Source organism: Malaclemys terrapin, chromosome 12 (assembly GCF_027887155.1).
Source record: "Malaclemys terrapin pileata isolate rMalTer1 chromosome 12, rMalTer1.hap1, whole genome shotgun sequence".
Taxonomy (NCBI): Eukaryota; Metazoa; Chordata; order Testudines; family Emydidae; genus Malaclemys; species Malaclemys terrapin.
In genome coordinates, this window is record NC_071516.1 from 12,702,779 (window position 1) to 12,728,611 (window position 25,833).

General features: G+C 38.1%; 1 protein-coding gene across 1 annotated transcript; it reads right to left on the reverse strand.

The window, feature by feature from the left end:
• Positions 1 to 475: 475 nt before the first annotated feature.
• On the reverse strand, positions 476 to 21,969 carry SPO11 (SPO11 initiator of meiotic double stranded breaks). The gene is made up of 13 exons (XM_054044928.1): positions 21,814 to 21,969; positions 19,246 to 19,359; positions 15,915 to 16,003; positions 14,265 to 14,331; positions 13,907 to 14,015; positions 13,208 to 13,294; positions 11,115 to 11,148; positions 10,765 to 10,862; positions 9,492 to 9,591; positions 3,209 to 3,246; positions 1,977 to 2,053; positions 1,625 to 1,736; positions 476 to 988 (listed from the first exon to the last, which is right to left on the reverse strand). The coding sequence occupies exons 1-13, from the start codon at positions 21,966 to 21,968 to the stop codon at positions 869 to 871; spliced, it is 1,200 nt and encodes a 399-aa protein (XP_053900903.1). The 5' UTR covers position 21,969; the 3' UTR covers positions 476 to 868.
• Between the last annotated feature and the right edge of the window lie 3,864 nt (positions 21,970 to 25,833).

Genomic DNA, 25,833 nt, shown 5'->3' on the forward strand with positions numbered 1-25,833 from the left:
AGCCGACCACCTTCTCTGGTGCTTCCCTTTTTTGCTAAAAAAATTCGGCTTATGAGCGAGTATATACGGTAAGTGGTCTATGGATTCTATTGTCCTATACATCATTAACAGAATTGTTTACTAAATTCTAATCAGTAAAAAAATGCTTGCTCACTTGTGGATTGCAATGGGGGTGTAGTAACTGAGGCATAATTTGACCTGCAGAACCTTATTACTGTTGCGCAAGAATGAAAGAACCCATCTTGACTTTCTGATCTCAGCTTGGGTTTATGGAGTTAGCAGTTAGAATATTCATCTCTTTTATCTGCAAGCTAAGCACATTTGTTATGGATTCATTTATGAGGAACATGAAATGCCATGTTTATAGTAACTTTTCAGAGGATTGTACCTTAAAAATATTACAGTAATTTAAATTACTTCCCTGTCTTCAAAAGTAAAACATATCAGAAGACACAGATTTAGTTTGATTGTGCTTTAAAGTAGACTGTGAATTAACTGACACAAATTTAAACAAATATAACTTTTTAATTTCTCCCCTCAAATACATTTCAATATCTTTTTAAGGAGAATACTTTTACAGTTGGAATTATTGCTACAGTTATGTACAATAGCCACAAAATGGAAAGAAAAAATGGTCCTTAAGGTACACTAGGGAAAAACAATCAAAATTGTAAAGAAATTAAACTATTGACATAATTTAAAAAAATGTAATAAGGAGTTGAGGCAAACCTCTACATCTCTTCACTGAATATGTAGAACAATTGCCAGAAATAATGCAATGTTATGCAATTTTTGTAAATAGTGGCTTATATTATAATAGCTCCAAAACAAATCCACATCAGGAAACAGTTGATCTACAAACAAATATTCAGATCCATCCACCAAATTGCAATTTGCTTGGTAGATATACCCTGGAAAGGTAATCTGATGAAAGAGAAGTCAAAGCTTGAATTTCAGCCTTCATTTTAGATGCTGCCATAATTTCCATCTGAAAAAGAAAAAATTGCAAATTAATGTACTGTTGAGAATGGCCTGACCCATAGGGTGATGTAATTAAATGTTTAAATTACATTAGATTTGATTAATATTTATCATAAAGAGATGTGCTCTCTATTGTGCAGCACATAGCAAAATCATAGCAATTCATAAAACAGGGCAGTGTAAACAGATGGGGAAAGCAAACAATATGTTTTCCCACTATGTAACCACTATATATTATATCTGCATGAACTGTGCTTTGTATTCTGAATTATGCAGACCAAGCCAGAGGTGGAGGTTAAGTAATTGTTCCACATGGTATGTTCCCTCTCTTCAAGAGATGTAATTTATTCTGTGATATTTAGAACTGTAGTAAACCCCCTCTAAAACATATGATCATCAGATGGCCAATGGGAGCAAAGCCTATCATGCTGCTAGTTCTTTGTTGGGGATGGAACTATGAGGCACATTGGTACAGAGACAGCCTGCATGGCTCTCAATCCTGACCACTCCAGGTGGAGTGCAGCAAAACCTTATTGGTTCTGCTATGTTCAGAGCTCACCATAGCCAGGAGGGATGGCATTGGGGTAGATAGGATTTGTTCTTTAGGGATTAAGAAACAGAAAACAATATAATTTCTTCATACTTCTTTTTTCCACATTGGTTGGCAAGCCACATAAGGTCTCTTCTGCATACTGGCGAGTTTATTTTGATCTTGTTTAGTAAGTGGAATCAATGCATCTTTGCGTATATTTAATCTGAAAAAATGGATAAAAGTTTTAGCCTAATTAATATTTTTTTAAACTACATATCATTTCCAACTTAAATTACTATTTCCAATCATCAAAATGCTCTATAAAAAAAACTATAAGTTTATTGAGGGCAGAATCAACAGTTAATTGTCTTTTCTTTTGTGGATTTAAATCAGACTTAATGTTACATATACTTTTTGTGATAGAATAGAGGGATAATTAGATTTCTTCTAGAAAATAACTAACCTTTCAATATCAGATGGAAGGAGACCAAGCCATCTTATAGCTGGAACTGTGAGATGATGGGCTTCAAAAGACATTGACTACAATGTGAAATGTCATATATTATGTTCAGTGTCCCTTTAATTTGAATTATTTATGTTTGTCTTTGAGAAAATATTTATGCTTTTTTTAGGACGGGGTCAAGTTTTGTAAAAATGAAGCTAACTCTTTTCACAAGCAGAACTCTTTATGAAACTCAGGCTTGTAGAAATTGGGACAAGTGGCTGAAGTAGGTAAACCAAAACACAGGGAGTGAAAGGGGGGAAATTAAAATCCAGCTGGGGCCCCGGGGGGCCTGCACGCACTCCCAGAGAACTGTGCAGAGGACAGTCTGCCCCCCTTAGCCATGAGAGCTCGAGTAGAGCCAGTCAGAAACTCAAGTCAGCTGGAGCAGAGACAAGCAGCTATAGCATATATTTGGACAGGTGACCTGATAGTTTTTACTGTGGACATTTTCTCCCCTCTGCTGATTTTCTGTCCAATTCACTTCCCCCTCCTCCGTCAGCGTGTCTTTGCCTAATTCCACTTGCCCTCCATACTTTTCCTCTCTCTCTTTCCTTCTTACCCCCACTCCTTGCAGTATAATGTGCCCTCTCCTTTCTTTTCTCTCTGTGTTAGGTAACCCCTTCCCAACAAAACCTCTAAAAATTAATAAATAATAGTAAATATTAATAATAATAAACAATCAAAAATCTAGGAACATAACATGCTGTTTGCAAACTATCACATTGTTCACTCTGCTTATGTTATATCTCCTCCCTTCATTCTATATCGGTCTTGTCTATATAGACTGTAAGCTTTCTTTAGGGCAAGGACTGTGACTTACTATATGGACTACATTGCCTAGAACAGTACAGCACAGATCTCACTTGGGGCCCCCTGACCACTACTGTACCACAAATAATACATAATAATAATATGGACAATTTTGTATAGCAGGCAAAACTTCACATTTTGTTAGATTTAAAAAAAATGAAAAATCTGCCATTTTCACACAATTTATTTTTGTTATGGCAAAAGCCAACTTTTTGCGACTGAAAAAAAAAAAAGCACTCTCGGTCCCAAAGTTGTTTCTTAGTGTTAAAACAAAAGAAAACACCCATCTGAACTACACTTTAACAGTTTTCACATTCCAGCTCCAAGGCTGGATGGTAAAATAATTAAGTAAACCTGAAGTGGAAAACAACTATACTCACCACAGATCCATACTTGTAGATGCACATTATTTCTATACCTAATTTACAGAATACCAAATGTCACATATCTATTTGTCTACATTTTGGGCGTGATTCACTATTGTGTTAGTTTCATGCTTATGTAAGCCCATTTGAGTTACATTGGTGTAAAACTGGACTGATGAAACAGGCCCTTTATGTTTTACAATTAGCTTTACAGCATATTGTCATATACAATCAACATTTTTGATAATGTGACACTTACCTCAATATATTTAATATTTCATACCTGGTATGCATAGGCATCATACAAAAGTAATGGACACCTGAATCTTGTTTTTTTACATATTGTACCATGTCTGTCACAAAAAAACAGCATCTCTTACTTTGTCCTACGGCAACTTAAAAGAATTCAACATTGATGGTTTAATCAATTATTCTAAATTTTCATATTTTTCATTTGACAGTCTTAATATTTTAATTATTTTATGTGCTAATTGTTCAGATAATTTATTAGCATTTTTTCTTTCACGGTCTGATAAAGGAACATTATCAGTGTTTTCAGGTCTACAGTTTTACCTCTTAGGTCTGGTCTATGCTATCGGCCTCTATCAGTATAACTATGTCGCTCAGGAGTGTGAAAAATCCACACCCTTGAGCGACACAGTTATCCCAATCTAAACCCCTGGTGTAGACAGTGCTATGCCGGCAGAAGAGCTTCTCCCATCGACGTAGCTACCGCATCAGTGTAGAGCGTCTTCATTAAAGCACTACAGCAGCACAGCGATGCAGCTGTGCTGATGCAGCATTTTAAGAGTAGACCTGCCCTTACTGTCCCCTTAAGAAACAACATTTTGATAACTGCCTCTCAGATAATATCTTCCATTGTTGTTTGCAATGTTGTATCCATATTGGACCCAGAATCTGAGAGAGACAAGGTGGGTGAAATAATATCTTTTATTGGATCAATTTCTGTTGGTGGAAGGGACAAGCTTTTAAGCTCTTCTTTAGGTCTGGAATACATAGCCAGAGTCTCATAGCTCAATACAAGGTGGGACAGGTTGTTAACCATAAGGTGTTAACACATATTGCAAGAAGCCATTTAGGCCTGGTCTACACTGGGGGGATCGATCTAAGATACGCAACTTCAGCTACGAGAATAGCCTATCTTAGATCAAAATAAAATTACTTACTTTGCGTCCTCGCGGCGCGCTGCGGCTCCCCCGTCGACTTTGCTTCTGCCTCTCGCCGAGCTGGAGTTCAGCAGTCGACGGGAGAGCCATCGGGGATCAATTTATCGCGTCTACAGTACACGCGATAAATCGATCCCCGATAGATCGATTGCTACCCGATCCGGTGGGTAGTGTAGATGTACCCTTAGAGTGAAGTGGGCAATTAACACCTCTACGATCATAGGACAAAAGAGGGTTAGTAGGTTACAAGGCGTTGTACAAGGCGCTGGTGAGACCTCATTTGGAGTACTGTGTGCAGTTCTGGTCTCCCATGTTTAAAAAAGATGAACTCAAACTGGAACGGGTGCAGAGAAGGGCCACTAGGATGATCAGAGGAATGGAAAACCTGTCGTACGAAAGGAGACTAGAGGAGCTTGGGTTGTTTAGTCTGACAAAGCGAAGGCTGAGAGGGGATATGATTGCTATCTTTAAATATATTAGAGGGATTAATACAAGGGAGGGAGAAGAATTATTCCAGCTTAGTACTAACGTGGATACCAGAACGAATGGATACAAACTGGCCGTGGGGAAGTTCAGAGTTGAAATTAGACGAAGGTTTCTGACCGTCAGAGGGGTGAAATATAAACGGCCTACCGAGGGAAACGGTGGGGGCGACGGACCTGTCTGGTTTTAAGATAAAGTTAGATAAGTTTATGGAGGGAATGGTTTAATGGTAAAACATAGTAGTCAAGGAAAGCCAAGCAATGGTGGGTAAATAGTATAATGGCTAACGGGGTCGGGCTGGAGACTCTTGCCTATATGCTCGGGGTCTTACTGATCGCCACATTTGGGGTCGGGAAGGAATTTTCCTCCAGGGCAGATTGGCTGAGCCTCTGGAGGTTTTTCGCCTTCCTCCGCAGCATGGGGCAGGGATCTCTAGCAGGAGGGTCTCTGCCGATTGAAGTCACTAAAAACAGGATTGGGGACTTCAACAGCAGAGTCCAGGGAAGGGGTAGGGACGGTTTTATGGCCTGCAGCATGCAGGGGGTCAGACCAGATGATCATAATGGTCCCTTCTGACCTTAAAGTCTATGAGTCTATGAGTTACAGGGATCACCACAGATCCAATACTATCCCAGACACGAAGAAATCCATTATCTACAGCCAGGCACTCAAATACCACAGAATATGCTCTGGGAAGAACATGTGGGATATACACCTTAACACACTTAAGACCATCTTCATCAAACAAGGACACTCCATCAGAGAAGTAGATCACATCATTGAATGGGCCACCCAAATACCTTCAGAGAACCTGCTTCAATACAGGAAAAGAACCTGCACCAACCACACACCCCTTGCTGTCACTTCCATCCCACACTGGAACCCAAACAGGGTATCGTGAAACAACCCATACTTGATGGGGACCCCATCCTGAAAGAAATCTTTCCTGGACCCCAACTTCTATCCTTCAAACAACCCCCCAACCTTGCCAAGCTCATCATCAGAAGTAAACTCCCCACAGACCAGGAGACAACAACTCAAATTGGCACCACACCCTCCAGAACAAAAGATGCAAAACCTGCAGACGTATCTCCACCACTATAATGATCAATACCTGCCACAATACATCTTTCAAGATCTATGGGTTTTACACATGCCTATCACAACTTGTGGTGTACCTCATCCAGTGCATCAAATGCTCAGAAAACCATGATATGTGTGAAACTAGACACTCACTATGCTCTTGAATGAAAAATGATAAAAGACCAAAACAAAAACAAAAACAAACCCATCACCCATGGGCAAATACTTTTCACAAAGCAATCACTCCATAGCTTACCTATCATTCCTCATCCTCAAAGGCAACCTGCATAACACCTTCCAAAGGCAAGCATGGGAACTTAAATTTGTAACTCTGCTAGACACTAAAAATCATGGTCTCAACGGAGAATGGTTTTCCGGCTCATTACAACTATTTGTAACTACTAATCTGCCTTTGTCCTATAACTGTAGAGGTGTTAATAGATTTCTTACGTGTGTTAACTCTTAGGATATGTCTACACTGGAAACTTCAAAGCGCTGCCGTGGGAATGCTCCCGTGGCAGCGCTTTGAAGTGCGAATGTGGTCTCTCCCAGCGCTCCTGGTAATCCACCTCCATGAGGGGTTTAGCTCCGAGTGCTGGGAGCGTGGCTCCCAGCGCTTGGAGCCTGTCTACACTAGCGCTTTAAAGTGCTCAGACTTGCTGTGCTCAGGGGGGTGATTTTTCACACCCCTGTGCCAGCAAGTTAGAGCGCTATAAAATGTAAGTGTAGACAAGCCCTTAGGCTTGGCAATCTGTTCCACCATATATTTATTTGTGAGACTCTGGTTATGATTTCCAGACTTTAGGAAGAGTTCTGTGAAGCTCACAAGCTTATCTTTTCCACCAATAGAACTTAGTCCAATAAAAGATACAGTACTACTTCACCCACCTTGTCTTCCTCAGACAATAGTAAGAACCAACCAGCTCTCAAAAAGAAAGATATAACAGTTCAAATGAGCATCTCCTATTTTACAGTCAATGGATGAAATCCTGATGCCATTAAAGTCAATTGCAAATATGCCACTGAGTTCAGCAGGGCAAAGATTTCACCCATTGTCTGTGGGAATACATGAAAACTGTTCTATGTTCTTCCAAAACAGAATTATACAGCTATGCAGTCAGGCTATGTTAAAATACGATATATAGATGGCTAAGAAAAACTTTTTCTTACTAAATCATATTTTAAATTTAGATCATTCTCTAAACAGTCAACTGTCAGTCTCAAGCATGCTTAATAAATTTGGTTCTTTATTGTCCTAAGGAATATTTACTGAATTTCCTTCACTACAGAATAAAACACTACTGTTCTAGTGTTTATTTTCTGTTATTCAACTAGTGGCAGTCAGAACATTTTTAGTGAAATGAAATTCTGCCTATCTGATTTCCTTTCTGATTCAGTAAATCAGGTTTGAAGCTAAACTGGGTTGTTTAGAGTTCAGCATTTTTTGTTTTTCATCATAAACTGAGTTGCTCTGCTAATCATAACATTAATATATGACATTAAACACTGGCAAAATATTATTTAAATTATTCAATATTACTAAACATTTTAATGTCATGTTTTAATCAAATGTCTTTTTCACTGAAAGCACCGCTGAGAGAAAATTGACCTTAATTTACATTCCATCTTGTTTTTGGTTCAAATTCCAGTTAATTATATTGTATTATTAATTGGTAATGGAGACTACTACTTAATTAAAATGCATATTAACAGCTACTAATTTATAGATTTTTAAAAATGGGATTCCATGACCACACCTAGTTCTGAGCAAAAGCCCAGTCAACATGGAGGGTGTCAAACTCTTCTTCAATGTCTCAGTTTTTACCCGTCTTTCCATTGTACCTCATTTTAAGTTTTAACGATCAGCATTCTGACTATCCTTAGTCATAAATTCGTTAAACAAAGCTATACATTAGTTTAGAAAAAGTCATATTTCAAAGAGTAATTACAAAATTACACATCAAGAAGCATGTTCTGTAGTTGAATCATCAGCTTCTTAAAGCTTGCTTCCCACTCCAGCAATGAGTTACCTTCCACCAGCTCTCAGCTTCATTGCTTTCCCCCACATCATTGTCACAGAAATATGGAGACAGCAAAGATTCTGTCATCCATTAGGTCTGACTCTCCTGCCTCCCACATAATGGTGGGAGAAAGATTGTAGCGCCTATGATGGCAACTGGAATAATTCCTCATGCTCCATCCCCAATATTCTTTGCAAAACTGAAGAGGCAAAATGTCATTGTCCATGATGTCTCTATCAAAGTATAGTGAAAATTTAAAAGAGAAACAACAAAAACCATACACTTTCACCAGGAAAAAGTTATAAACTTGTGAATAAATCTATATTCAGGATTCAAATTTTAGCTGTAGAACACAGTAAGATACATTTTTATTTTACTTAAAACACATCATACTACTTTCTTAGGGCTAAATCCAGTACGCCTTAATTTGACAAAACTCCCATTAGAGTCAATGGGAATTTTGCATGAGTTGCGACTGGAGGATTGCACCTGCAGTACATAACTGTTTGTCTATTAGAAGAAAACAAAACTGTGACATTTTAAAATATTTCCTGTTTTTGCTTTTTCCAATGGAACAATATCCAAAGCACCATTATGAGATGGGTCATCATACTGGTAGCTCTAAGTGATCCTGCATTAAAAGGCACGCCACTCATTTTAGACTAAAATTGGCTCTAACCAACATCAAGTTTGTAGTATTTAGCTTTCAGAATGGTAATTTACTGACATTACAAGTGTTGGATTATGAGGGTGGAGCTATAAAGAACGTTGGTTATCCTAAATCAAATTAAAAAAAAATCACGTTGAAATCATCTTGTACTATTTTTTTCATGTCTGTTATTTTGCATTTGCCTCACATTTGGGCCTTGGCTGAGAAGTGTATGCATCACAGTATATATAAAGTTCTGCTGAGAGTATGTGGCTAGCTTTCCTCTAGTCCCAAATTGGGAAAAGGATGCAAAAAGCCCTATTCCATCCTCCCATACACCTGCCAAGGAGCAGCTATAGTCTAAGGGTGGACTATTCAAAAATGCCTAACGGCCAGATTTTCAAAGGTACTTAGGTGCTTAAAGACGCAGATAGGCACCTAATAGGCTTTTCAATAGCCCCAAGGCACTTAAGTTCCTTTGATGTAAATGAGTTAGGCGCCTAGGCACTCTTGAAAATCCCATGAGGTGCCTATTTGCATCTTTAGGTGCACAAGTACCTTTAAAAATCTGATCCTAAGAGACTCACAAATTCTATGGAAAGTCCTTTCACTCCTTAGGCACAAGGTCCAGGATTGCCTAGAGCCAACAGCTGTGTTCGTCACCCCAGAGGGTGAGGAATGCCCCAGTTCTGTATTAAACAGTGGAGGAAGGCCAGCATAGATGTCACAGTACTCCTCAGTACTCCTGCAGGCATTCTGGTTGAGTTTAGAAATTTCTGCTTTGATGGGAACCTCCATTCACATACCCATAACATGAGCTCGGGTCTTAAAAGTCAAATAAATAAGGTTCTATTCTGCTGTTAGCATGCAATTACCATGTGGATCTGCATCCATAAGGGTGAAAATAGGAATATGACATGTATCCCACAACTTTCTGACTAGAAGTCTTGTGTTCAGATCTGGTACTCCTTTTCCCTAAGGGAAAATAAAATAAAATCATAAGTTTTGGAATTAACTAAAACAAAGTCTGACTAGACACGTGCTTAGGTATGTCATAAAAAAACAGCAGGAACATTTGTCCTGCAGTTATTGTGTAGGGAGAAGATGGTTGCCCCTATTGTAGCTCCAAGAAAAGTTACAAAGCAGCATGGCAGATGTCCTGTATGATAGGCACCATGGGTATGGGAGCGGGAAGAATGGCGTAACAGGTATGCACACAGGCATAAATCAGATGTCTGTATCAAGCCATGCTCACTATAAAAAAAACCTGTGCTTTTTTTCATATTAATGGCACAAAAAGAATATGTAAGGTGGCTGTAAATATGGGTGGATTTCACCTGGATTTGGGCACACATATATATATATACTTCAAAAGTAGTATTGTGTGTGTTTCTGAGGGATGGGGTGAGGTAAGCTACTTTCCTTACAGTAGCCAGAATTTTCCCCTTTGTTCTTTCATTACAAATCAAAAGAAACAAACAAAAAAAACCCTCAACAACAACCACTACGATCTGTTCCATTCGTGCTCCTCTACATTTAGGAAATCTTCACAATAATTTGATTTCAGGAGCTATTCTCTTTACTTGATTTGTGCAATCTCAAAAAACGCCTTAATCCATGGATTATTAATTTAACCAATTGTAATACCGTTTTTAAACACAGTATATCATGTCATATGTTGTTTACATATTTTTTAAAAAATACTAAGTTACATATTCCACATTTCATTCTGTTATATGACAGAATTAAGAGTACTAATTACAACCTTATTTGAAACATTTTTGGAAAAGAAGATTATAAAATTTGTATTTGTAAATATGTATAAGAACAGAAAATACCTTTCTGCCTTAAATATAATTCAGTTTTTCTCCATTTTTATGGTATTATTTTAATAAAAATGGAGGAAAATGTTGGAGTTAAACATTTCTTATTTTAATTTTAATATATTTGAAGCTATTTTTGGAAATCACCACACTGTTACTATATTATTAAAACTCTTAGTTCTAGAGAAAAAAGAACAGGAGTACTTGTGGCACCTTAGAGACTAACAAGTACTCCTGTTCTTTTTGCGGATACAGACTAACACGGCTGCTACTCTGAAACCTGTCATTAGTTCTAGAGGTGGAATGTGAAATGTCAGATGCATACCGTAATCATTATGCATGGAGACAATTTATTGCAGAAGTCATCATCCAGGAGCCTCTGAAAAGTTGCATCTTTTTCTACAATCAGTATAAATTTTGCATCTGTGATCACATCTTTGATATTAAGGCTAGCTACATATAAAATGAAATCTGTGGCATTGTATTATATTAATCAACTACAAAATGAATGCTCTAATATACTTGTTTTCAAGCCAAAGGCAGTGCTCATAACTCAGTTTCAGAGCCAAGAAGTAGAGAAAAAAATCATAAAAAACATTGTTTAACTTGGACTATTCTTTGTTTATATTTTTTTTTTTTTTTAGTCTACAATTAGACTTCTTCCTTAAAGGATACTTCTAATTCCTTGAACATTAGATGGCACAACTGCCTAAAACAACAAAAATGAAATTAATAATTTTAAATAGAGAAAATGATGTATTTTAAAACAACGACATTAGGTAATGAAGGTCAAAATTACATCCTGAAACGACCATTCATCTTTTTATATACAGCATTGCTCTTGACACCGTCACTGCTTTATAGGCATATTCTATCCTATACAGCCTGCTGTGAAGCAAGGATGTATAGGGATCCTACTACTACCATAAGGCATCTTTCAAAAATATATGATGCTACTTGCACGCAGGATCACCCATCATATGATCACTACATGGTGATGCAGCTCCCCATTTTCCTTTGTGTTTTAGCCAGGAAAAAACCACTGGGTGTGAGACTGCAAGTTTAAAGCAAGTTTAAAAACGTAATTGGATGCTTGTTAAAGATCTTTACAAAAGACCTTTAAACTCCAGCTTTTGATAACCTCTATTTGGAGTTTGTTTTATATTTCTAACTGTTTTGTAACAGATAATTTGAGATGGTAATGCTTACTTCACATCTCAGATTAGGATTTGGCTCAGTCTGGCAAACATATGGATGAAATAGCAGGAAATGGAAGAAGATCTTGGCAAAATAGTCTGTATATATTGACATGTGTGGTCTGTTTTAATTTCTTACTGCTGTATCATCTCAGGTGCCAATGTGGACCAACTCCATAAATAGAAATGTGAGGCCCTGTAGAGGAGCATGGATAATGGAGATCTTTACAGTTCTGATTTAGATGAAAAACAAAGTAAAGGTTTTCTTTCCATTTTTAAATCATTCACTTGTGCTTAGAATAGAAACATTGTCCAGGGAATGATAGCGGAAGTCAGAAAGTCAGTTTTATTTCCTGCTTTCTACTCACTAGCAGCATGACGTTGGGCAAATCTGTTAGACTTAGACTTTCAAAAGAACTCAGCTCCCATTTAAGGTAGTGCATGGATTTTCAAAATCTCAGCCCAACTATTGGTGTTGAGCATTTGAAAATCTGACTCTTAACTTCTCTTTACCTCATTTTTCTCATCTGTATGAGATTGATGACAGAACTCTTTCTGATGTCTGTAAGTGGTATGATTATAAATAGCTCTTTCTAATATGTGAGACCCTATTGTTATAAGCCATAATGTGGCGCAATACTTGGATACGAATGAGTTGAAGACTTTTACTTACACTGATGGAAGTCACGAGTGCCTCCACTGAACTCAATGGGCTTTTATTGGTGTAAAACTTGTGTAAGTGAGAAGAGAATCAGGTCCATAAATAAATTCCTGGCTCTGAATATATGGCTTTATTCACTGTATGTACTTTTACTAACACAGATCCTAGTGGCATGCCCATTGCAGTGAAAGATGCACCCAGAGGACAGGGTCAGAGTACTGCAAAGGGATTGTTCTCCAACTCTGCCAGAAATGCACATGGCCAAAAATTGTGTGTGTTCATGTGCCCAGGACACTCAAATTCAGAGCACAACATAGACAGATCAATGTCGTAGAGAGCCTCAACCACAAATTAAATGTCTTCCTCTGCAGAACTTCCAATATGGAAGGTAATCAAGACTGGCTCTAGGCACCAGCAAAGCAAGCACGTGGCAATTCCAGGGATGGCATTCCGGCCATTTTTCTTTTTTTTTTTTTTTTTGCCTGGACAGTTCTTGGAATTTGGGGCGGCAAATTTTTTGCTTGGGGTGGCAAAAAACCTAGTGCCGACCCTGAAGATAATGTAAACATAGTTTGCTCTTCCCAAGAGGTAAGTGCTTCTGTTGATTCTATAGCTGACCCCCAAATTTACAATATATAAAGCGCACAGAGATTACATTCAAAAGTATATGGAGGCTCTGATCTTACAGTCCTTTGTCATGCAAAACTTTTGCTGCATTCCTTAAGAATTTTGAATGTATAACATTTGTAGGAAGTGGGCATTAGTAGTGAGAGTTTAAGTAATGTCTAAGTTTGCCACAGGCACAAATGTACATACATTAATAAATTAGGTCACAACAAATATAGGAAATCACACAATATAGGAAATCACACAAACTTGGACATAAAAATGTTAATATTAGTAATACATACTGTTGCACTGCATGTACAATTCACTTTCGTACCATCTTCCTCAGTATAACTTAAGTTACCAGCAATGCAACCTTTAGTTGTAGACAGCTGGGGGGAAAAATAGCAGTAACTCAAGTTTTGTATAGTAAATTTTGTACATTGGATAGGAAAAGTTGAGTCAGCTACAAAAGACTCCTGACCAGAAATAAGCTGTTACTGATCATTATTATCATCATGAAGTACAGATTTTTTTTTAGTTTATTCATCCTACATAACTTAACATATGCTATTAATTGTGTTTACAGAGAAAAAAATGTTACAAATGTCAAGGCATGAAACAAATATAAAGTCTGAAAGGATGCCATGTTCCTCTGTTATGTTAAACCCTCATTTAGACCCCAAATCAGCAAACCACTCAAGCACAAATTACTGAATCAAGGCCTTAGATTCTAAGGCTGAAATCCTGGTTTAATTGAAGTCAATGGTAAAACTCCCATCAGCTTCAAAAGAGCCAGTATTTTACCTCAAGCTCTAGTACATCTGTGAGCGTTATAAAAATAATAAATAAAGAGTGTATTTTATTTAACAAAATTACAATTTTTAATTTTTGCTACATACATACTTCCTACCAATCATTTTCTTACTTTTTCAGTTGTTCATATAATGCAATATATATGATTTAATAAATAATAATAATAATAACCATAAGCAACTACTTACTATATGTAGACTTCTCCTAGGTATCTTAAGCATGCAGGAAATGTCATTGACTATATTGTCCACAACACTCTGGCTACCAAATAGTAGTGTATCACTGTAATATATATCTCTATCAAGATAAAATATTGTATTTGTAAAAATAAACTAATTTTAATACAATACTGATTGAATCATAGGATTCTGAGATTGTAAAAGAACATTTTAATGACAGCATGAATAATTAAATCAGTTTCAAACATTTTACGTATAAAAATGTGTTATGATATTTGACAAGCTTAATAGCTAGGTTCTTTCTTTATCTATATAAAATTCTTAAAATATATTTTCGATTTGCAGTTAGAGAAATGCAGTCTATTACCTTTTGGTTGCATATGTATTGTTTTGCACCATCTTGTAGATCACAGATAATATTTTAAGAATTAGAGCTGGAAAATAAAATCATATTTTAAACTTAGCCAGTATAAAGCTATCGAATAAATAAACTAAATTATATTATACATGAAAACAATGGCATAGGAGCTTAGTTATTTTTTGCAAAGTAACCCGTTTATTTTTAACAATTTAACAGTTCTATCCCACATTTTCAAAACTGTGTTTGCAGAAATGTGTGTGCAACAGGGATTTCCCTACACCCTCCCCCGTCCCCCTCCCCCCCCCGCCCCGGAAGTGTGTGTACATCCCTCCTGGATTTCCCCAACACACAATCCCCCAGTGGTCAACTAGTTACATGCAGTGTTGCAAATATAGTCATTGGTTGGAAATTTGAATTGAAATCGAAACAAAAATGCATGCTTTAAAAGCATATACAGTATATAATAAAATACTTGTACCTGAAAAAGCATAATAGGTTTGAAAAGTATGAACAAAGACTAGCTTCCTCACATGATTGTTGTTGTTTTTTCCGTTTTGGTGATGTTGGCCAACCTTATAATTTCAAATTATGATTTGTAAGCAAGGTCTGAATGAGCTCTCCTCCAGCCTAGGTGCTGCTGCAAGGAAAGAGAGCTGGGGGCGAGCCCTCTCTCCCCACTGTAGCCCTGGGGAGCCCCACTGCACCCCAAACCCCTCATCCCTAACCCCACCCCAGAGCCCACCCCCAGCCAGAGCCCTCACCCCTCCACATCCCAACCCTCTGCCCCAGCCCTGAGCCCCCTCCCACACTCCAAACCCCTCGGCCCACATCACCTCCATATTGGTGCACATAACAAAATTCATTCCATACATGGGTGGGAAAAAATTAGAGGGAACACTGTTCAGGACCAGACTGTATTTACATGCACACACCTACTCTGCCTAGGTATCCAGCAGATACAGCTGTGTTGTCCAAGTGATCCATTTTGGCTGGTGTTGGGTTACTAATCACTTTAGTATTGAATGCGGGGATAATTAAATATTGTTATTGTGTGAGGAAAGGGTAGCAGAACTGTGCTTTAGCTTGTCCTGATGAGGGGGTCACCCTCAGTGCTTAATTTGTGCCAGGGCTTGCCCAGGCTGAGCCCTGGCACCTCTAGGCTTGGCAGTTAATAGCCCCGGTACCTGTTGGCTTGTCACATCAGCAATGAATATAAAAAACTTACTTGAGCCCCGGAATCTTTTTCATTGCAAATTAAGCACTGGTCACCCTGAACTGACCTTGTTAAGCAGGGGTTTGGATGCCAGATCCCAGTGGGGGGAGAGAGAGAGAGTGGGAGACAGGTGTTTTGCTTCGTGGTGCGGTTGTATACATAGGTCAGCAGCCACAGAAACTAATTTCTACTGTATCAATCAGAAAGGTTCTATATTAATTATTAACTATTTCCATGGCAATTAACATTATAATTTAACAGAGATGGGAAAGACTGGTTTAGGACTGGGGCTTAGAAGATAGATCTGAGTTTTGTTTTATTTATATACTTCTAATGACACAAAGTATGTTTTATTTCTTCTACCGAATACTGCAGTATGATAAACAAACCTAAAACAAAAGACAAAACTAATAGAGAACTCTGTTGCTATATTTTTAGCTTACCAAATTTTGGTGCTGATTTGGGACAGTCACTTTTTATTTTTCTTGTGGTATAATGAGAGATCATCTGTAGACCTACAGAATCTTTAAACCTGACATTTTGTGAACAAATAAAATAAAAAAGCTGATGAAGGGAAAGTACAATTAGTTATTCTGTGCCAGGTAGTTCACACTAAGCCTGTATTCCTGCAGTGAGAACTGCTAGTGCAGTTTCCAAGACCCAGGCAGAACCCCATTAACATCAGTGGGGTGGCTGAACCCATCTGGAAAGCCAGTGTTACTAGCTACCTGGGGATCCACTATGCTGTTTCTATACTATACCACCTCCTGGAACAATAAGGTGTTTATATTTCCATCCAAGTACTCCATATTACCAAAATACTAACAATATTTATTTTAGATGCCCTTGACAATTTTAGCAAAGTGCCTCAACTCCATCTCTAACACTTTGTGGATCAAACATCTTATGTTCCCTATTGCCTCAAAAATGGATTCATCAAAATTTCTTTTCGTCAATTTCACAGTTGCAGGATTAACAGTCACAAGATTATTGAAAGGTACAACCAGAACAAAATTTTTCCTAGTGCCATTTCTTATTAGGTAAGAATGATTTCTATAATTATTATTGTTGTTATAGATAATTTTTGTTCTAAAGCACAATGTTCCCACAAGAGTTCTGCATGTATTTATCCTGTTTTTTAATAACTGATCTTTTTTAAAAGTATCAATATTAAAATTACAATAATAGTTTTTAATACACTAACATAACACTTCTCTATTTCTTTACTTGTCACATGTATTGCCTCATGCATCCTTTAGGTGGCAGAACACACCACACAGCATGAGAATGTGCAGGGTGTCACAATGGACAAGCACACCTAAATAAATAAGAGAAAAACTGCATATCTGAAGAGATATTAGAGCAACAAGGTTTTTGTTCATTGTTATTTTGTAATATCAAAGCTAAATTGGAGTATTTTGACAAATGTTACAAGCATCATATTCAAATCTGATGCAACATAGAATGATGACACTTTTCAAAACTATCAGACTTAGGGTGATGGTAGTAATAATTATTTTATTGAGTATAATAGCACCATAACTGTATATGGTGCTTTATAGACAATATGTATGAGAAAAACGAACAGCAATTAAAATCTTCTCTCAAATCCATTTTATTTGGCTTTTTATTTTGGAATGACTTTTTGCTCTTGGACTGCAACACTGCAGAGAGGTGTTCCTGCTTTTCAGTTGGATGCACCCTATAGTGTACCTACCCATTGTAAAATTCATGAAAAGGGAACAGAGGGCCCAAGCCACTCTGTTAGGCTGACTTCATGCTGTATGTGAGAAGTGTTCCCTTTAGGGAGCAGTATGCTGAGCTCTGCAGGGAAATACTGAGAATAAGCTGTAAACACAGGCTTCAGAGTAGCAGCCGTGTATCCGCAAAAAGAACAGGAGTACTTGTGGCACCTTAGAGACTAACACTGTGGTTCTCAGAGACACTTGGGGTAAAGGAAGCTCCAACCTTGCATTATGTGAGAGCTCAAGCAGTGCTACCTGCTCTAGCAAAAGAATTCCCTATTGATTCTCCTCTCCGTGATTTTGCAATACTTTCCTTTTTGAAGGAGGTATAATTGGATAGTGGAAACTAATGGTACTAACATAGGGACCAGTATTACTTATTTTCAGACAGATATCCAACTGGATACCTACCGGTGTTTATAAGGCACATACTATGTATGGAGCTGTTCCCTAGTTCTACCCCTTCCTGCTCTGCAGAGCTCCAGCCCTGCAGGTTTGAAATGGAAAGGCTCCGAGGGAAAAGGGGAATATGCCCCACTGACTTTACTGCCACCCCACACATAGTGCCTTTGAAGCATTCTGCTCCTACTTATTTTTATTTGCTCTCTTCTAGGTTTCAGGGCAAAGTGGAATATAGGTGCCTTACTTAGGAACAACATCTCTGAGATTGGAATTTGGCCCATCATAAATAAGGATGTAATTATTTTTATTTAATTGCTAACACCTTATTTTAACACTATGGTATTCACTTTTTTTTATTTGAACACTTTTTTTTCTTCCTATGTGATCTGATGGCATACAATATCTCATATTTGTTCTCTTAGCCTGGAATGTCAGCGCCCTTAACATTGCCAAAGATTGTTATACTATTTTAATTTTATTGCCATATAAGAAAAACATTTTTTGAAACTATCAGGACATAAACCATTAAATCCACTGGACCATACAAAGCCCTTTGGTTAACTGAATATCTTTTGAGAGAAGTTTCTTATTCTCATTATATAAGAATTCCTTATATAATAATTTTCCCCGCAAGTGCACTCAGAATAGAGCAACAAAGAAACAGTATGCAGGGGAGGAAAGACACTAAAATAAGGGGACAGAAAGGAGAGAAAATAGCAAAAAGGGTAGAAGCCTAAACATCACAAAGTAGATGAAAGAAGCAGAGCTTGAGATGAGGAGATAACATGAGGGAGAACAGAGAGAAGAAATTGAGAAAACAGAGAGAATAAATTGGAGAAATAGATCCAGCCTGAACCAGGTTTCTCAATCATATGCAACCCATTATCTGTTTTCTCTTCCCACCAGAAAAGGATAGTCTAATATCCTCTGTATGACCTTCTCCACTTTCTTCTCCTTTTACAGTGGTGTCACTCTCCCCTCCACATTGTGTTCCTCTGTTGTGGCCTCTAATGACTCTTTGTGCATAATGATTATTAAAGATCACTTTTTTAAAAAAATAGCTTCTAAGGTTGGTTGCTTTTTGTTTTTTAACAAATAAAGTTATAGTCATAGGGTTTAAGATCAGAAGGGACCTCCTGAACATCACAGGCCCTAGCACTCAGCAAGCCACCCATGTTCCATGCTGCAGAGGAAAGTGAACTCCATCTCCCAAAGGTCACTGTCAATCTGACCTGAGTGAAAATTCTTCCCTGGCCCCACATATGGGTGGTGATCAATAAGATCTTGAGATGTGGGCAAGACCAAGAGCCAAGCACCTGTGAATTTCAGAACCACCTCACAGCATTGGTCTACATTAAGCAGTGTCCCAACTCCAGCTGTGGCAATTGCTGGTGCTTCAGAGGAAGAAGACAAACCCACACCCCAAAACCCAGAATACATTGAGGAAAAAATGTCATTCCTGACTCCTAGAGTTGATTGGCTGAAGCCATGAAGCATGAAGTCATTTATTGATTCTGTTGTACATGGGATTTCATAAGGTGGACTCATTTGAAAATATTTAATGAAGACAAATAACATCCATTTGTGGTATTTATAATAATCAAACACACATACTAGTAATACCTACTGTATATTTCCCCAATCTGATCTGTTAACCAAGGTGAGAACAGGTGCTTTGTTTCTGGCTAGACTTGTAACTATATCTTGTATAACATTTTCTATTCCTCCAAGGATCTCAGAACTGAAACAACAAATATTAATTAAAGTTGTGTATGATTAACCATAATTCACTGTCAATTCTTACCATTGATTCCCTCCCCTAAAATCTACAACAAATATTTAAAATCTTAATTGTTACAATTTATGTATTGATTTTAAAGATGGATAACACTACATTCTCCCACTACTACTTTCCTGAACTTTGTCTTGCTTAGTTTCCCTAGAATCCTTGATTTGCCATTCCACATGCATGACTGAGTTGCACAAGTTAAAAATACATTTCCAGCCACTCCTCATACCATCAGATTTTCAACCAGCTGAACTTTCAGACCAACTGGTTGGTTTGAGACAGATGATTAATGTTTTAGTTTAAATGATGTAATATTGGTTTTGGCTGTGATTTGGGTTAACTTGTTTTTAAATGCTGTAAATTGCAAAAATATTCAAGAGTACAAATAATTCCTGTTGTATCATATCACATTAACCTTTTGATCTGCTGCCCTGAACGAACTGTTGAGGTTTTAATTATATGAAGGATTTGGCTCAAAAGATGCACAGTGAAAAGGACAAAATCTATGTTTTTCACCTAAGCAGACAAACTAACCATGCAGCAAATCCCTTATAGCAAAATAAGAGGTTGGTCCAAGTGTTGTGACAGATGCCTTTTATTTTCATAAGCAATCTGATTCCAACCTCTGAACTGTCCTTAAAGTTACAAGTGCACAGTGTGCCAGTATAAAGCTTGGTAAGAACTAGAAAATGTATTAAATATATTTTAGCCCAATGTTCTACCTGCAACCCAATTTTGTTGCTGACTAAGGTCAAGTAGCAACATAGTTGCAAAGTCAATAAAAATAAAAAGGCTTGATCATATAGCCCCTGCATAAGTTCACTTGCCATTATGAAGCAGCTGCATAATTGAGTCCCCTATCTCTTAACCTTCAGACATATACTCTACTTCATAAAACTTAATGACTTCTAAAAAAGATTCTAATGAGTGCAGAGAAAATGGGCAAAAGGTGAAACACTGTAAAGTGTAGAGAAGGGGTAGAGTAAAATAGAAAAGCAAAGCTGAATAGGGCTATTATGCAAGTAAGATGTATACTCAAATACTATGGTGATGCGGGACATATAAATACTTAGGATAGAATGGTAGATAGATAGATAGATCATCCAAATTTTGGCATTGACATGTCTCTTATATTTACTTTTATCATTAGGCTCTTCTGACTCTATTTCTTTAGATACCATAGTTATCTTTTATGTTTCACATGCATCTTGAAGTTTGCCTCAGATCTGCACAACTAAGACTGTTTTGCCAGGTATCTTCCCATTTCTGTAATAAAATGCATGGTCTGCTCTACACTGTCAAATGGAAGGTCCAAGCTTCATTTCCTATCCTGATTTCTTGCTTTCTGGGCCATCAGAAGCTGGGAGGGCTGCAAAGTTCTACCAACTTACATATATTCTTTACTCTGTTCCATCTCCTTTTCAAGAGATGAACTCAGTTTTAGTAAGCACACAGTGCTGGCCGACTATGCCTATTTAAAATGCACTTTGGGTTAATAATAATGAAATCTGGGCTAAGCCGTGCTAGGCACTATAGATCTTACATCAGGATACAGCCTGTTAGCTCATTTCTAACAGGTCACACATGAACATTTAGTAGTTTGGCATAGTACATGGAATGCACTTAAATAATTATGTCATAAAAGAAAAAACTGTTAAAGAATTAATCTTATAGTACTTTTAGCAAACAATGATATGTAGACAAGAGGAAAACTATTCCAAATGCAAATCTGCAGTTTATGAAACTAATAATTTTATAACTAAATTTTAATCTGAGTTTGTAGTTTAAACTGGGAATGAAGATAAATAAAAATATTTAATTTTATTTATCTTCATTCTCAATTTAAGCAATAGATTACAAATTATGGTTTTGAAAAAATTGATATTAAACTCTATTATTTAGAGTAGGTATGTGGTTGCATAGGTGAAACCTGATGCTGTGTGTGTGCTGTGACATTTCTGACAATGGGGGACTTTAGGTCACATCCTCCATACGGGGCTGGTATGGTTCCATCAGTACACTATATCTGTATAGTGGCACAGATACCTATTTTGCTGAAGCCAATGGGGTATTTTGGGGGGCATCAGCCTTTCACATTAGCATGAGTGATCAGGGCACTGTGTGCAATGGTGCAGGGACCTGTTTTTGCCTATGCTAATAGGCTTTGGGGAGGATTGTTATTTTCCACGCTGGCATGAGTGAATTATAGCACCATGTATGTGCAGTGTCACAGCTATCCTTTTTGTCTGTGTCAATAGCATATTTTTATAGGGGAACTTGTGTCTTGCCTTGACATGGAAGAACTGAGACGCTGTTTGTGTGTGCAATGGTGCAGGGACCTGCTACACCCACACCAGTGGAAGATTGTGTGAGCACCCTTTGAGACTTCACCCTGTCAAGATTTACCTAGTGATTTGGCAAATGTTATTGGAGGGGCCAGTTTCCACAATTCTGGTCTCTTCTCTGGCTGCCTCCTTGATGGAACGCAGCAGGGAAATCCTGTGGTGATCCAATAAGGTGAATGCAGACCAGTCTGTCTCCCCAGGGAGGGACAAAGACATTCTGTAGAAGAGGTGAAACCCTCAGCAAAGGGATTAAAATGGGCTATTATGAGCATCAAACATCAACTTCCTACCCTCCCCAACCCAATAATAGGGGCAGCAAAGGGCAGTCAGTGAGGAGGAGTAGGAGACTCCTGAAGAAGCAGCAGTGTGAGACCAATGGCTTTTGCCACCCTTTTTGACTGACACCTTTTTTCCCGCCCTTTCTGACTGACCAACGGCTTTTCCCGCCCTTTCTGGCTGACCAATGACTTTTCCTACCCTTTCTGACTGACACCTCTGTTCCCGCCCTTTCTGGCTGACCAACGGCTTTTCCCGCCCTTTCTGACTGACCAATGACTTTTCCTGCCCTTACTGACTGGCACCTCTTTTCCCGCCCTTTCTGGCTGACCAATGGCTTTTCCCGCCCTTTCTGGCTGACCAATGACTTTTCCCACCCTCTCTGACTGACACCTCTGTTCCCGCCCTTTCTGGCTGACCAATGGCTTTTCCCGCCCTTTCAGACTGACACCACTTTCCCCACCCTTTCTGACAGACCAATGGCTTTTCACACACCCTTAATGACTAATGACTTTCCCGAAAGCATGCACTGACTGAGCCTTGATTGCTCAATCTCGATCCCTACTAGCGCAGTCAGGTGGCTAACAAGAGGCGAGGTGGACTTTTTAAACAGCATGATAATAACTGCCATGTAGGAAGAGCACCACATGTGGAGGGAATAAGTGGCTCCTAGGCAGGGACAAAGGGTTGTATAGTGGCCCAGGTGTGCGCCTGCAAGCAAGGAGTGGGAGTGAAAGGTGTTCTAGGCCGAGGAAAAGAGTGAGGGGCTGCAGGGGCGCAAGGCTGGCAAAGGTGTTGAGAAGCCGAGAGGAAAGTTTAGGGGCAGGTACCCAGGTCTGTGCCAGGCAGCCTAAGTCTGTGTCTGACCAACAAAAGCTACCCAGAGGTATTAGAAGTACAAGGCAATGAAGAGTATCCATACCCTGTTTCCCAGACAGAGTACAACAAGCAGGAGAAGGGAAGGGGCTAGGAGAGGTCTTCAGATGGCTGGGTTATTAGAGAAGAGAAAAGGGGAAGTGCAAAGTACGGGGGACAAAGAGAGGATGCTGAAAACTGCAGTGCAATATTTTACCAACCCCAAGTATTCAAAAAATCATGAGTCCCTCCCCCCCACCACTTAAAATGATTGGATTTTGAAAAATAATAAATGTTTTGTCTTTTTATTTGTCTTCTGTTTGAGACTTCAGTGTAAACCTGAGTCATGTTTTCAAGTTTCTCTCTACAAACAGGAGGGCTAGAAACTTACTTTTTAAAAAACTGAAAACTGAGGTTCTGGATCACTGGATTCCACTGGAAAGCTTGGGCTTTTTGAAAAAAAAACCACACTAATTATTGCATGATAAAATCATGGGAGTTGATGTGGGATATCCTTAGCCAGAGAGCATCTTGCAGTGTCACTCCAAGTGGGATGCCAGGGTGCTGGAAGTGGGAAACTCTGTGCACTTGCAGGAATAAATACAATAGATTTAAGTTTTTATTATATTCAAGTGTTCCATACACTGTTTCTTCCTGTTAGTAAGACTTTTAGTTCTCTCTCTCTTTAAAAAACAAACAGACTTTCTTTTCATGCCACCTTTAAAAAGAGATGTCCTAGCTTAAGAAGAACTTCTGAAAACCTAGGGTCTGCAACACTGCAAGTGCCAATTTCTGCTTTCACACTAGTGCAATCTGATCACAGTTCCCATTGAGCCCTATTGGTGTTGCATGAGTATGTTAGTAGCAATCTGTCCTCTGTTTCGTTAATAGTGGTTGTTGTGGCAAGATTATTCCTTTCTTTTGGGGAGGAGCCAACTGCAAAAGAAAAAGCAAAGTTGGAGAATTTATTTTACGCTGTCTTCACCTTTACAGTTTTTGATATACCAAAGATTTTTGTATTGTCAACTCATAACAGCATCATAATAATTGTCAGGCTGAAAGTGGTGGTTTAGACACTTGGTTAGGGGGTAAGTTGGGGAATATGCACGTTGAAGATGTCTACATTTTTAGAAAAAATTTCTACTGTTACTAACACCAGTTTTGCTGCACTGTAGTTAGCAATGTTGTGGGCTGCCTAACATCTAACAGTGTTGTTTAGACTTGTCCTAGGAGGACTTGATGTCATGGTGCTTAAAAAGTTGGTAACCACTAGAAGCTGGTCTTCAGTGGCGTTCCCAGTGTTGCTACCATCAATGAACCCTTGCTCCCTATACTTGTTGGAGTAAGCAGCCCAAATCCAGCCTGGGTTGGTAGTAACAAATCCACAAACGTATTCATTCAAGGAAAACCTCAGGCTATGATAACATGAAAACAAAGTGCTGCAATTATCAGAGGCATACAAAAGAAGAGGGAATTAATAAATCCTTGAAATTCTCAGATCTTTAATCTTGACTCTTTGGCCTTTAGGTATCTTCAGATCACTCAGGAAATATTTATGCAAAACCCCCGTAGCTCTTTTCAGTAACTCCATGTCAAAATCAACAGAGTCGCAGAGTTTTGTTTGATATAGAACTGACAAAATTATACAATGCCCTTAGCAACAGATTTCAAATAAAACTGCATATGTGAACTTGCAGGGAGGTATTTTAATGACTTATTTCTTCCAGCAAAGCAGTAAACCTCAATTTAAAAAAGCATGACCCAAATACTGAATGCCTCGTCCAGTGTTAGCTAAGTGTAAGCAGGAATTGAGAGCAATAAACAACAATAATAAAATAATAATGATAAATAATAAAAACCCTCTATGTCTCAATCTTTCTTCAAAACAAACAAAAAGCCCACATAAAACTAGCATCCAGAAAACTATCAGTTAATCTACAAACACTGGGCTATTTCCTGAGGTCTTAATTCATTTTTTACTTGGCAAACTCTGCTAGATCTCAATAAAAAATGAGTTAGAGCCCCAAGTATTGACTCAATGTTTTCCACGTATATGAGATGAAAAAATGACTGAAAGAACAAATAACGATCCATTATATTAGCTGCTGAAATGGAAAGAGAAAGAGGGAGCAAAAGAGGCATACGTGACGCCATTGCCTTAACATTCGCTGTGTGTCTGTAAGCACATGAGCAGTAGAGGACACCACAGATGGCAGACATAAGAAAAACTAATTGCTTCAGGTTTTAACCTATAGCTGCACTAGTCCTTGACAAAACCGCACAAGGTAGATAATGAGATACATTTGTATTTGTCAGCACAATTAAAAAAATATCCTTGTGCCAAAAAGTTCCAAACATTAAGTTTTGTCTGTTTTTACAAATGTATGCTTTATTTAAGGATATTTTTAAAGGTCATTATACCGTAACATGGTCTATCAAATTTTAAAATCATTTCTGTAAATGACTGAAGAGACTTTTCTGGTTGGATTTGTGGGTCCAGTCAAAAGTAAAAAGTATTACATTAAATTAAAGTGCATATTTAGCTGAATGCCACATTTTTAACTGACCCCAGACCTACAAGTTATTCCTATATTAACAGCTGTATCAAGCAAAGTACTCCATAGACTAATATATCAAAGTATGTGGGCTTTACTTGCTTTTTTTCTGTTCATGGCATATTTTATCTGAAGACGATTTTTTTTTTTTTTTTTGGTATGATCAGTCTCTTTCCTACAGTGATTTTTCCATGATTGTGATGATACTCCTCACTCACTAACGAGGCCATAATTAATTACTTTAATGGACCAGTAGCCATAGTAGTGGCATTGAGAAATCAAGTCAGTTATTTTCAAACTGTGTGTGAAAATCAATTCTAAGTAATCAATCCTAGACAGAGGGAGAGGTCTATAAAATGTCATGCAGCAGCGTACAAGCAAAACTGCTTGGCTTA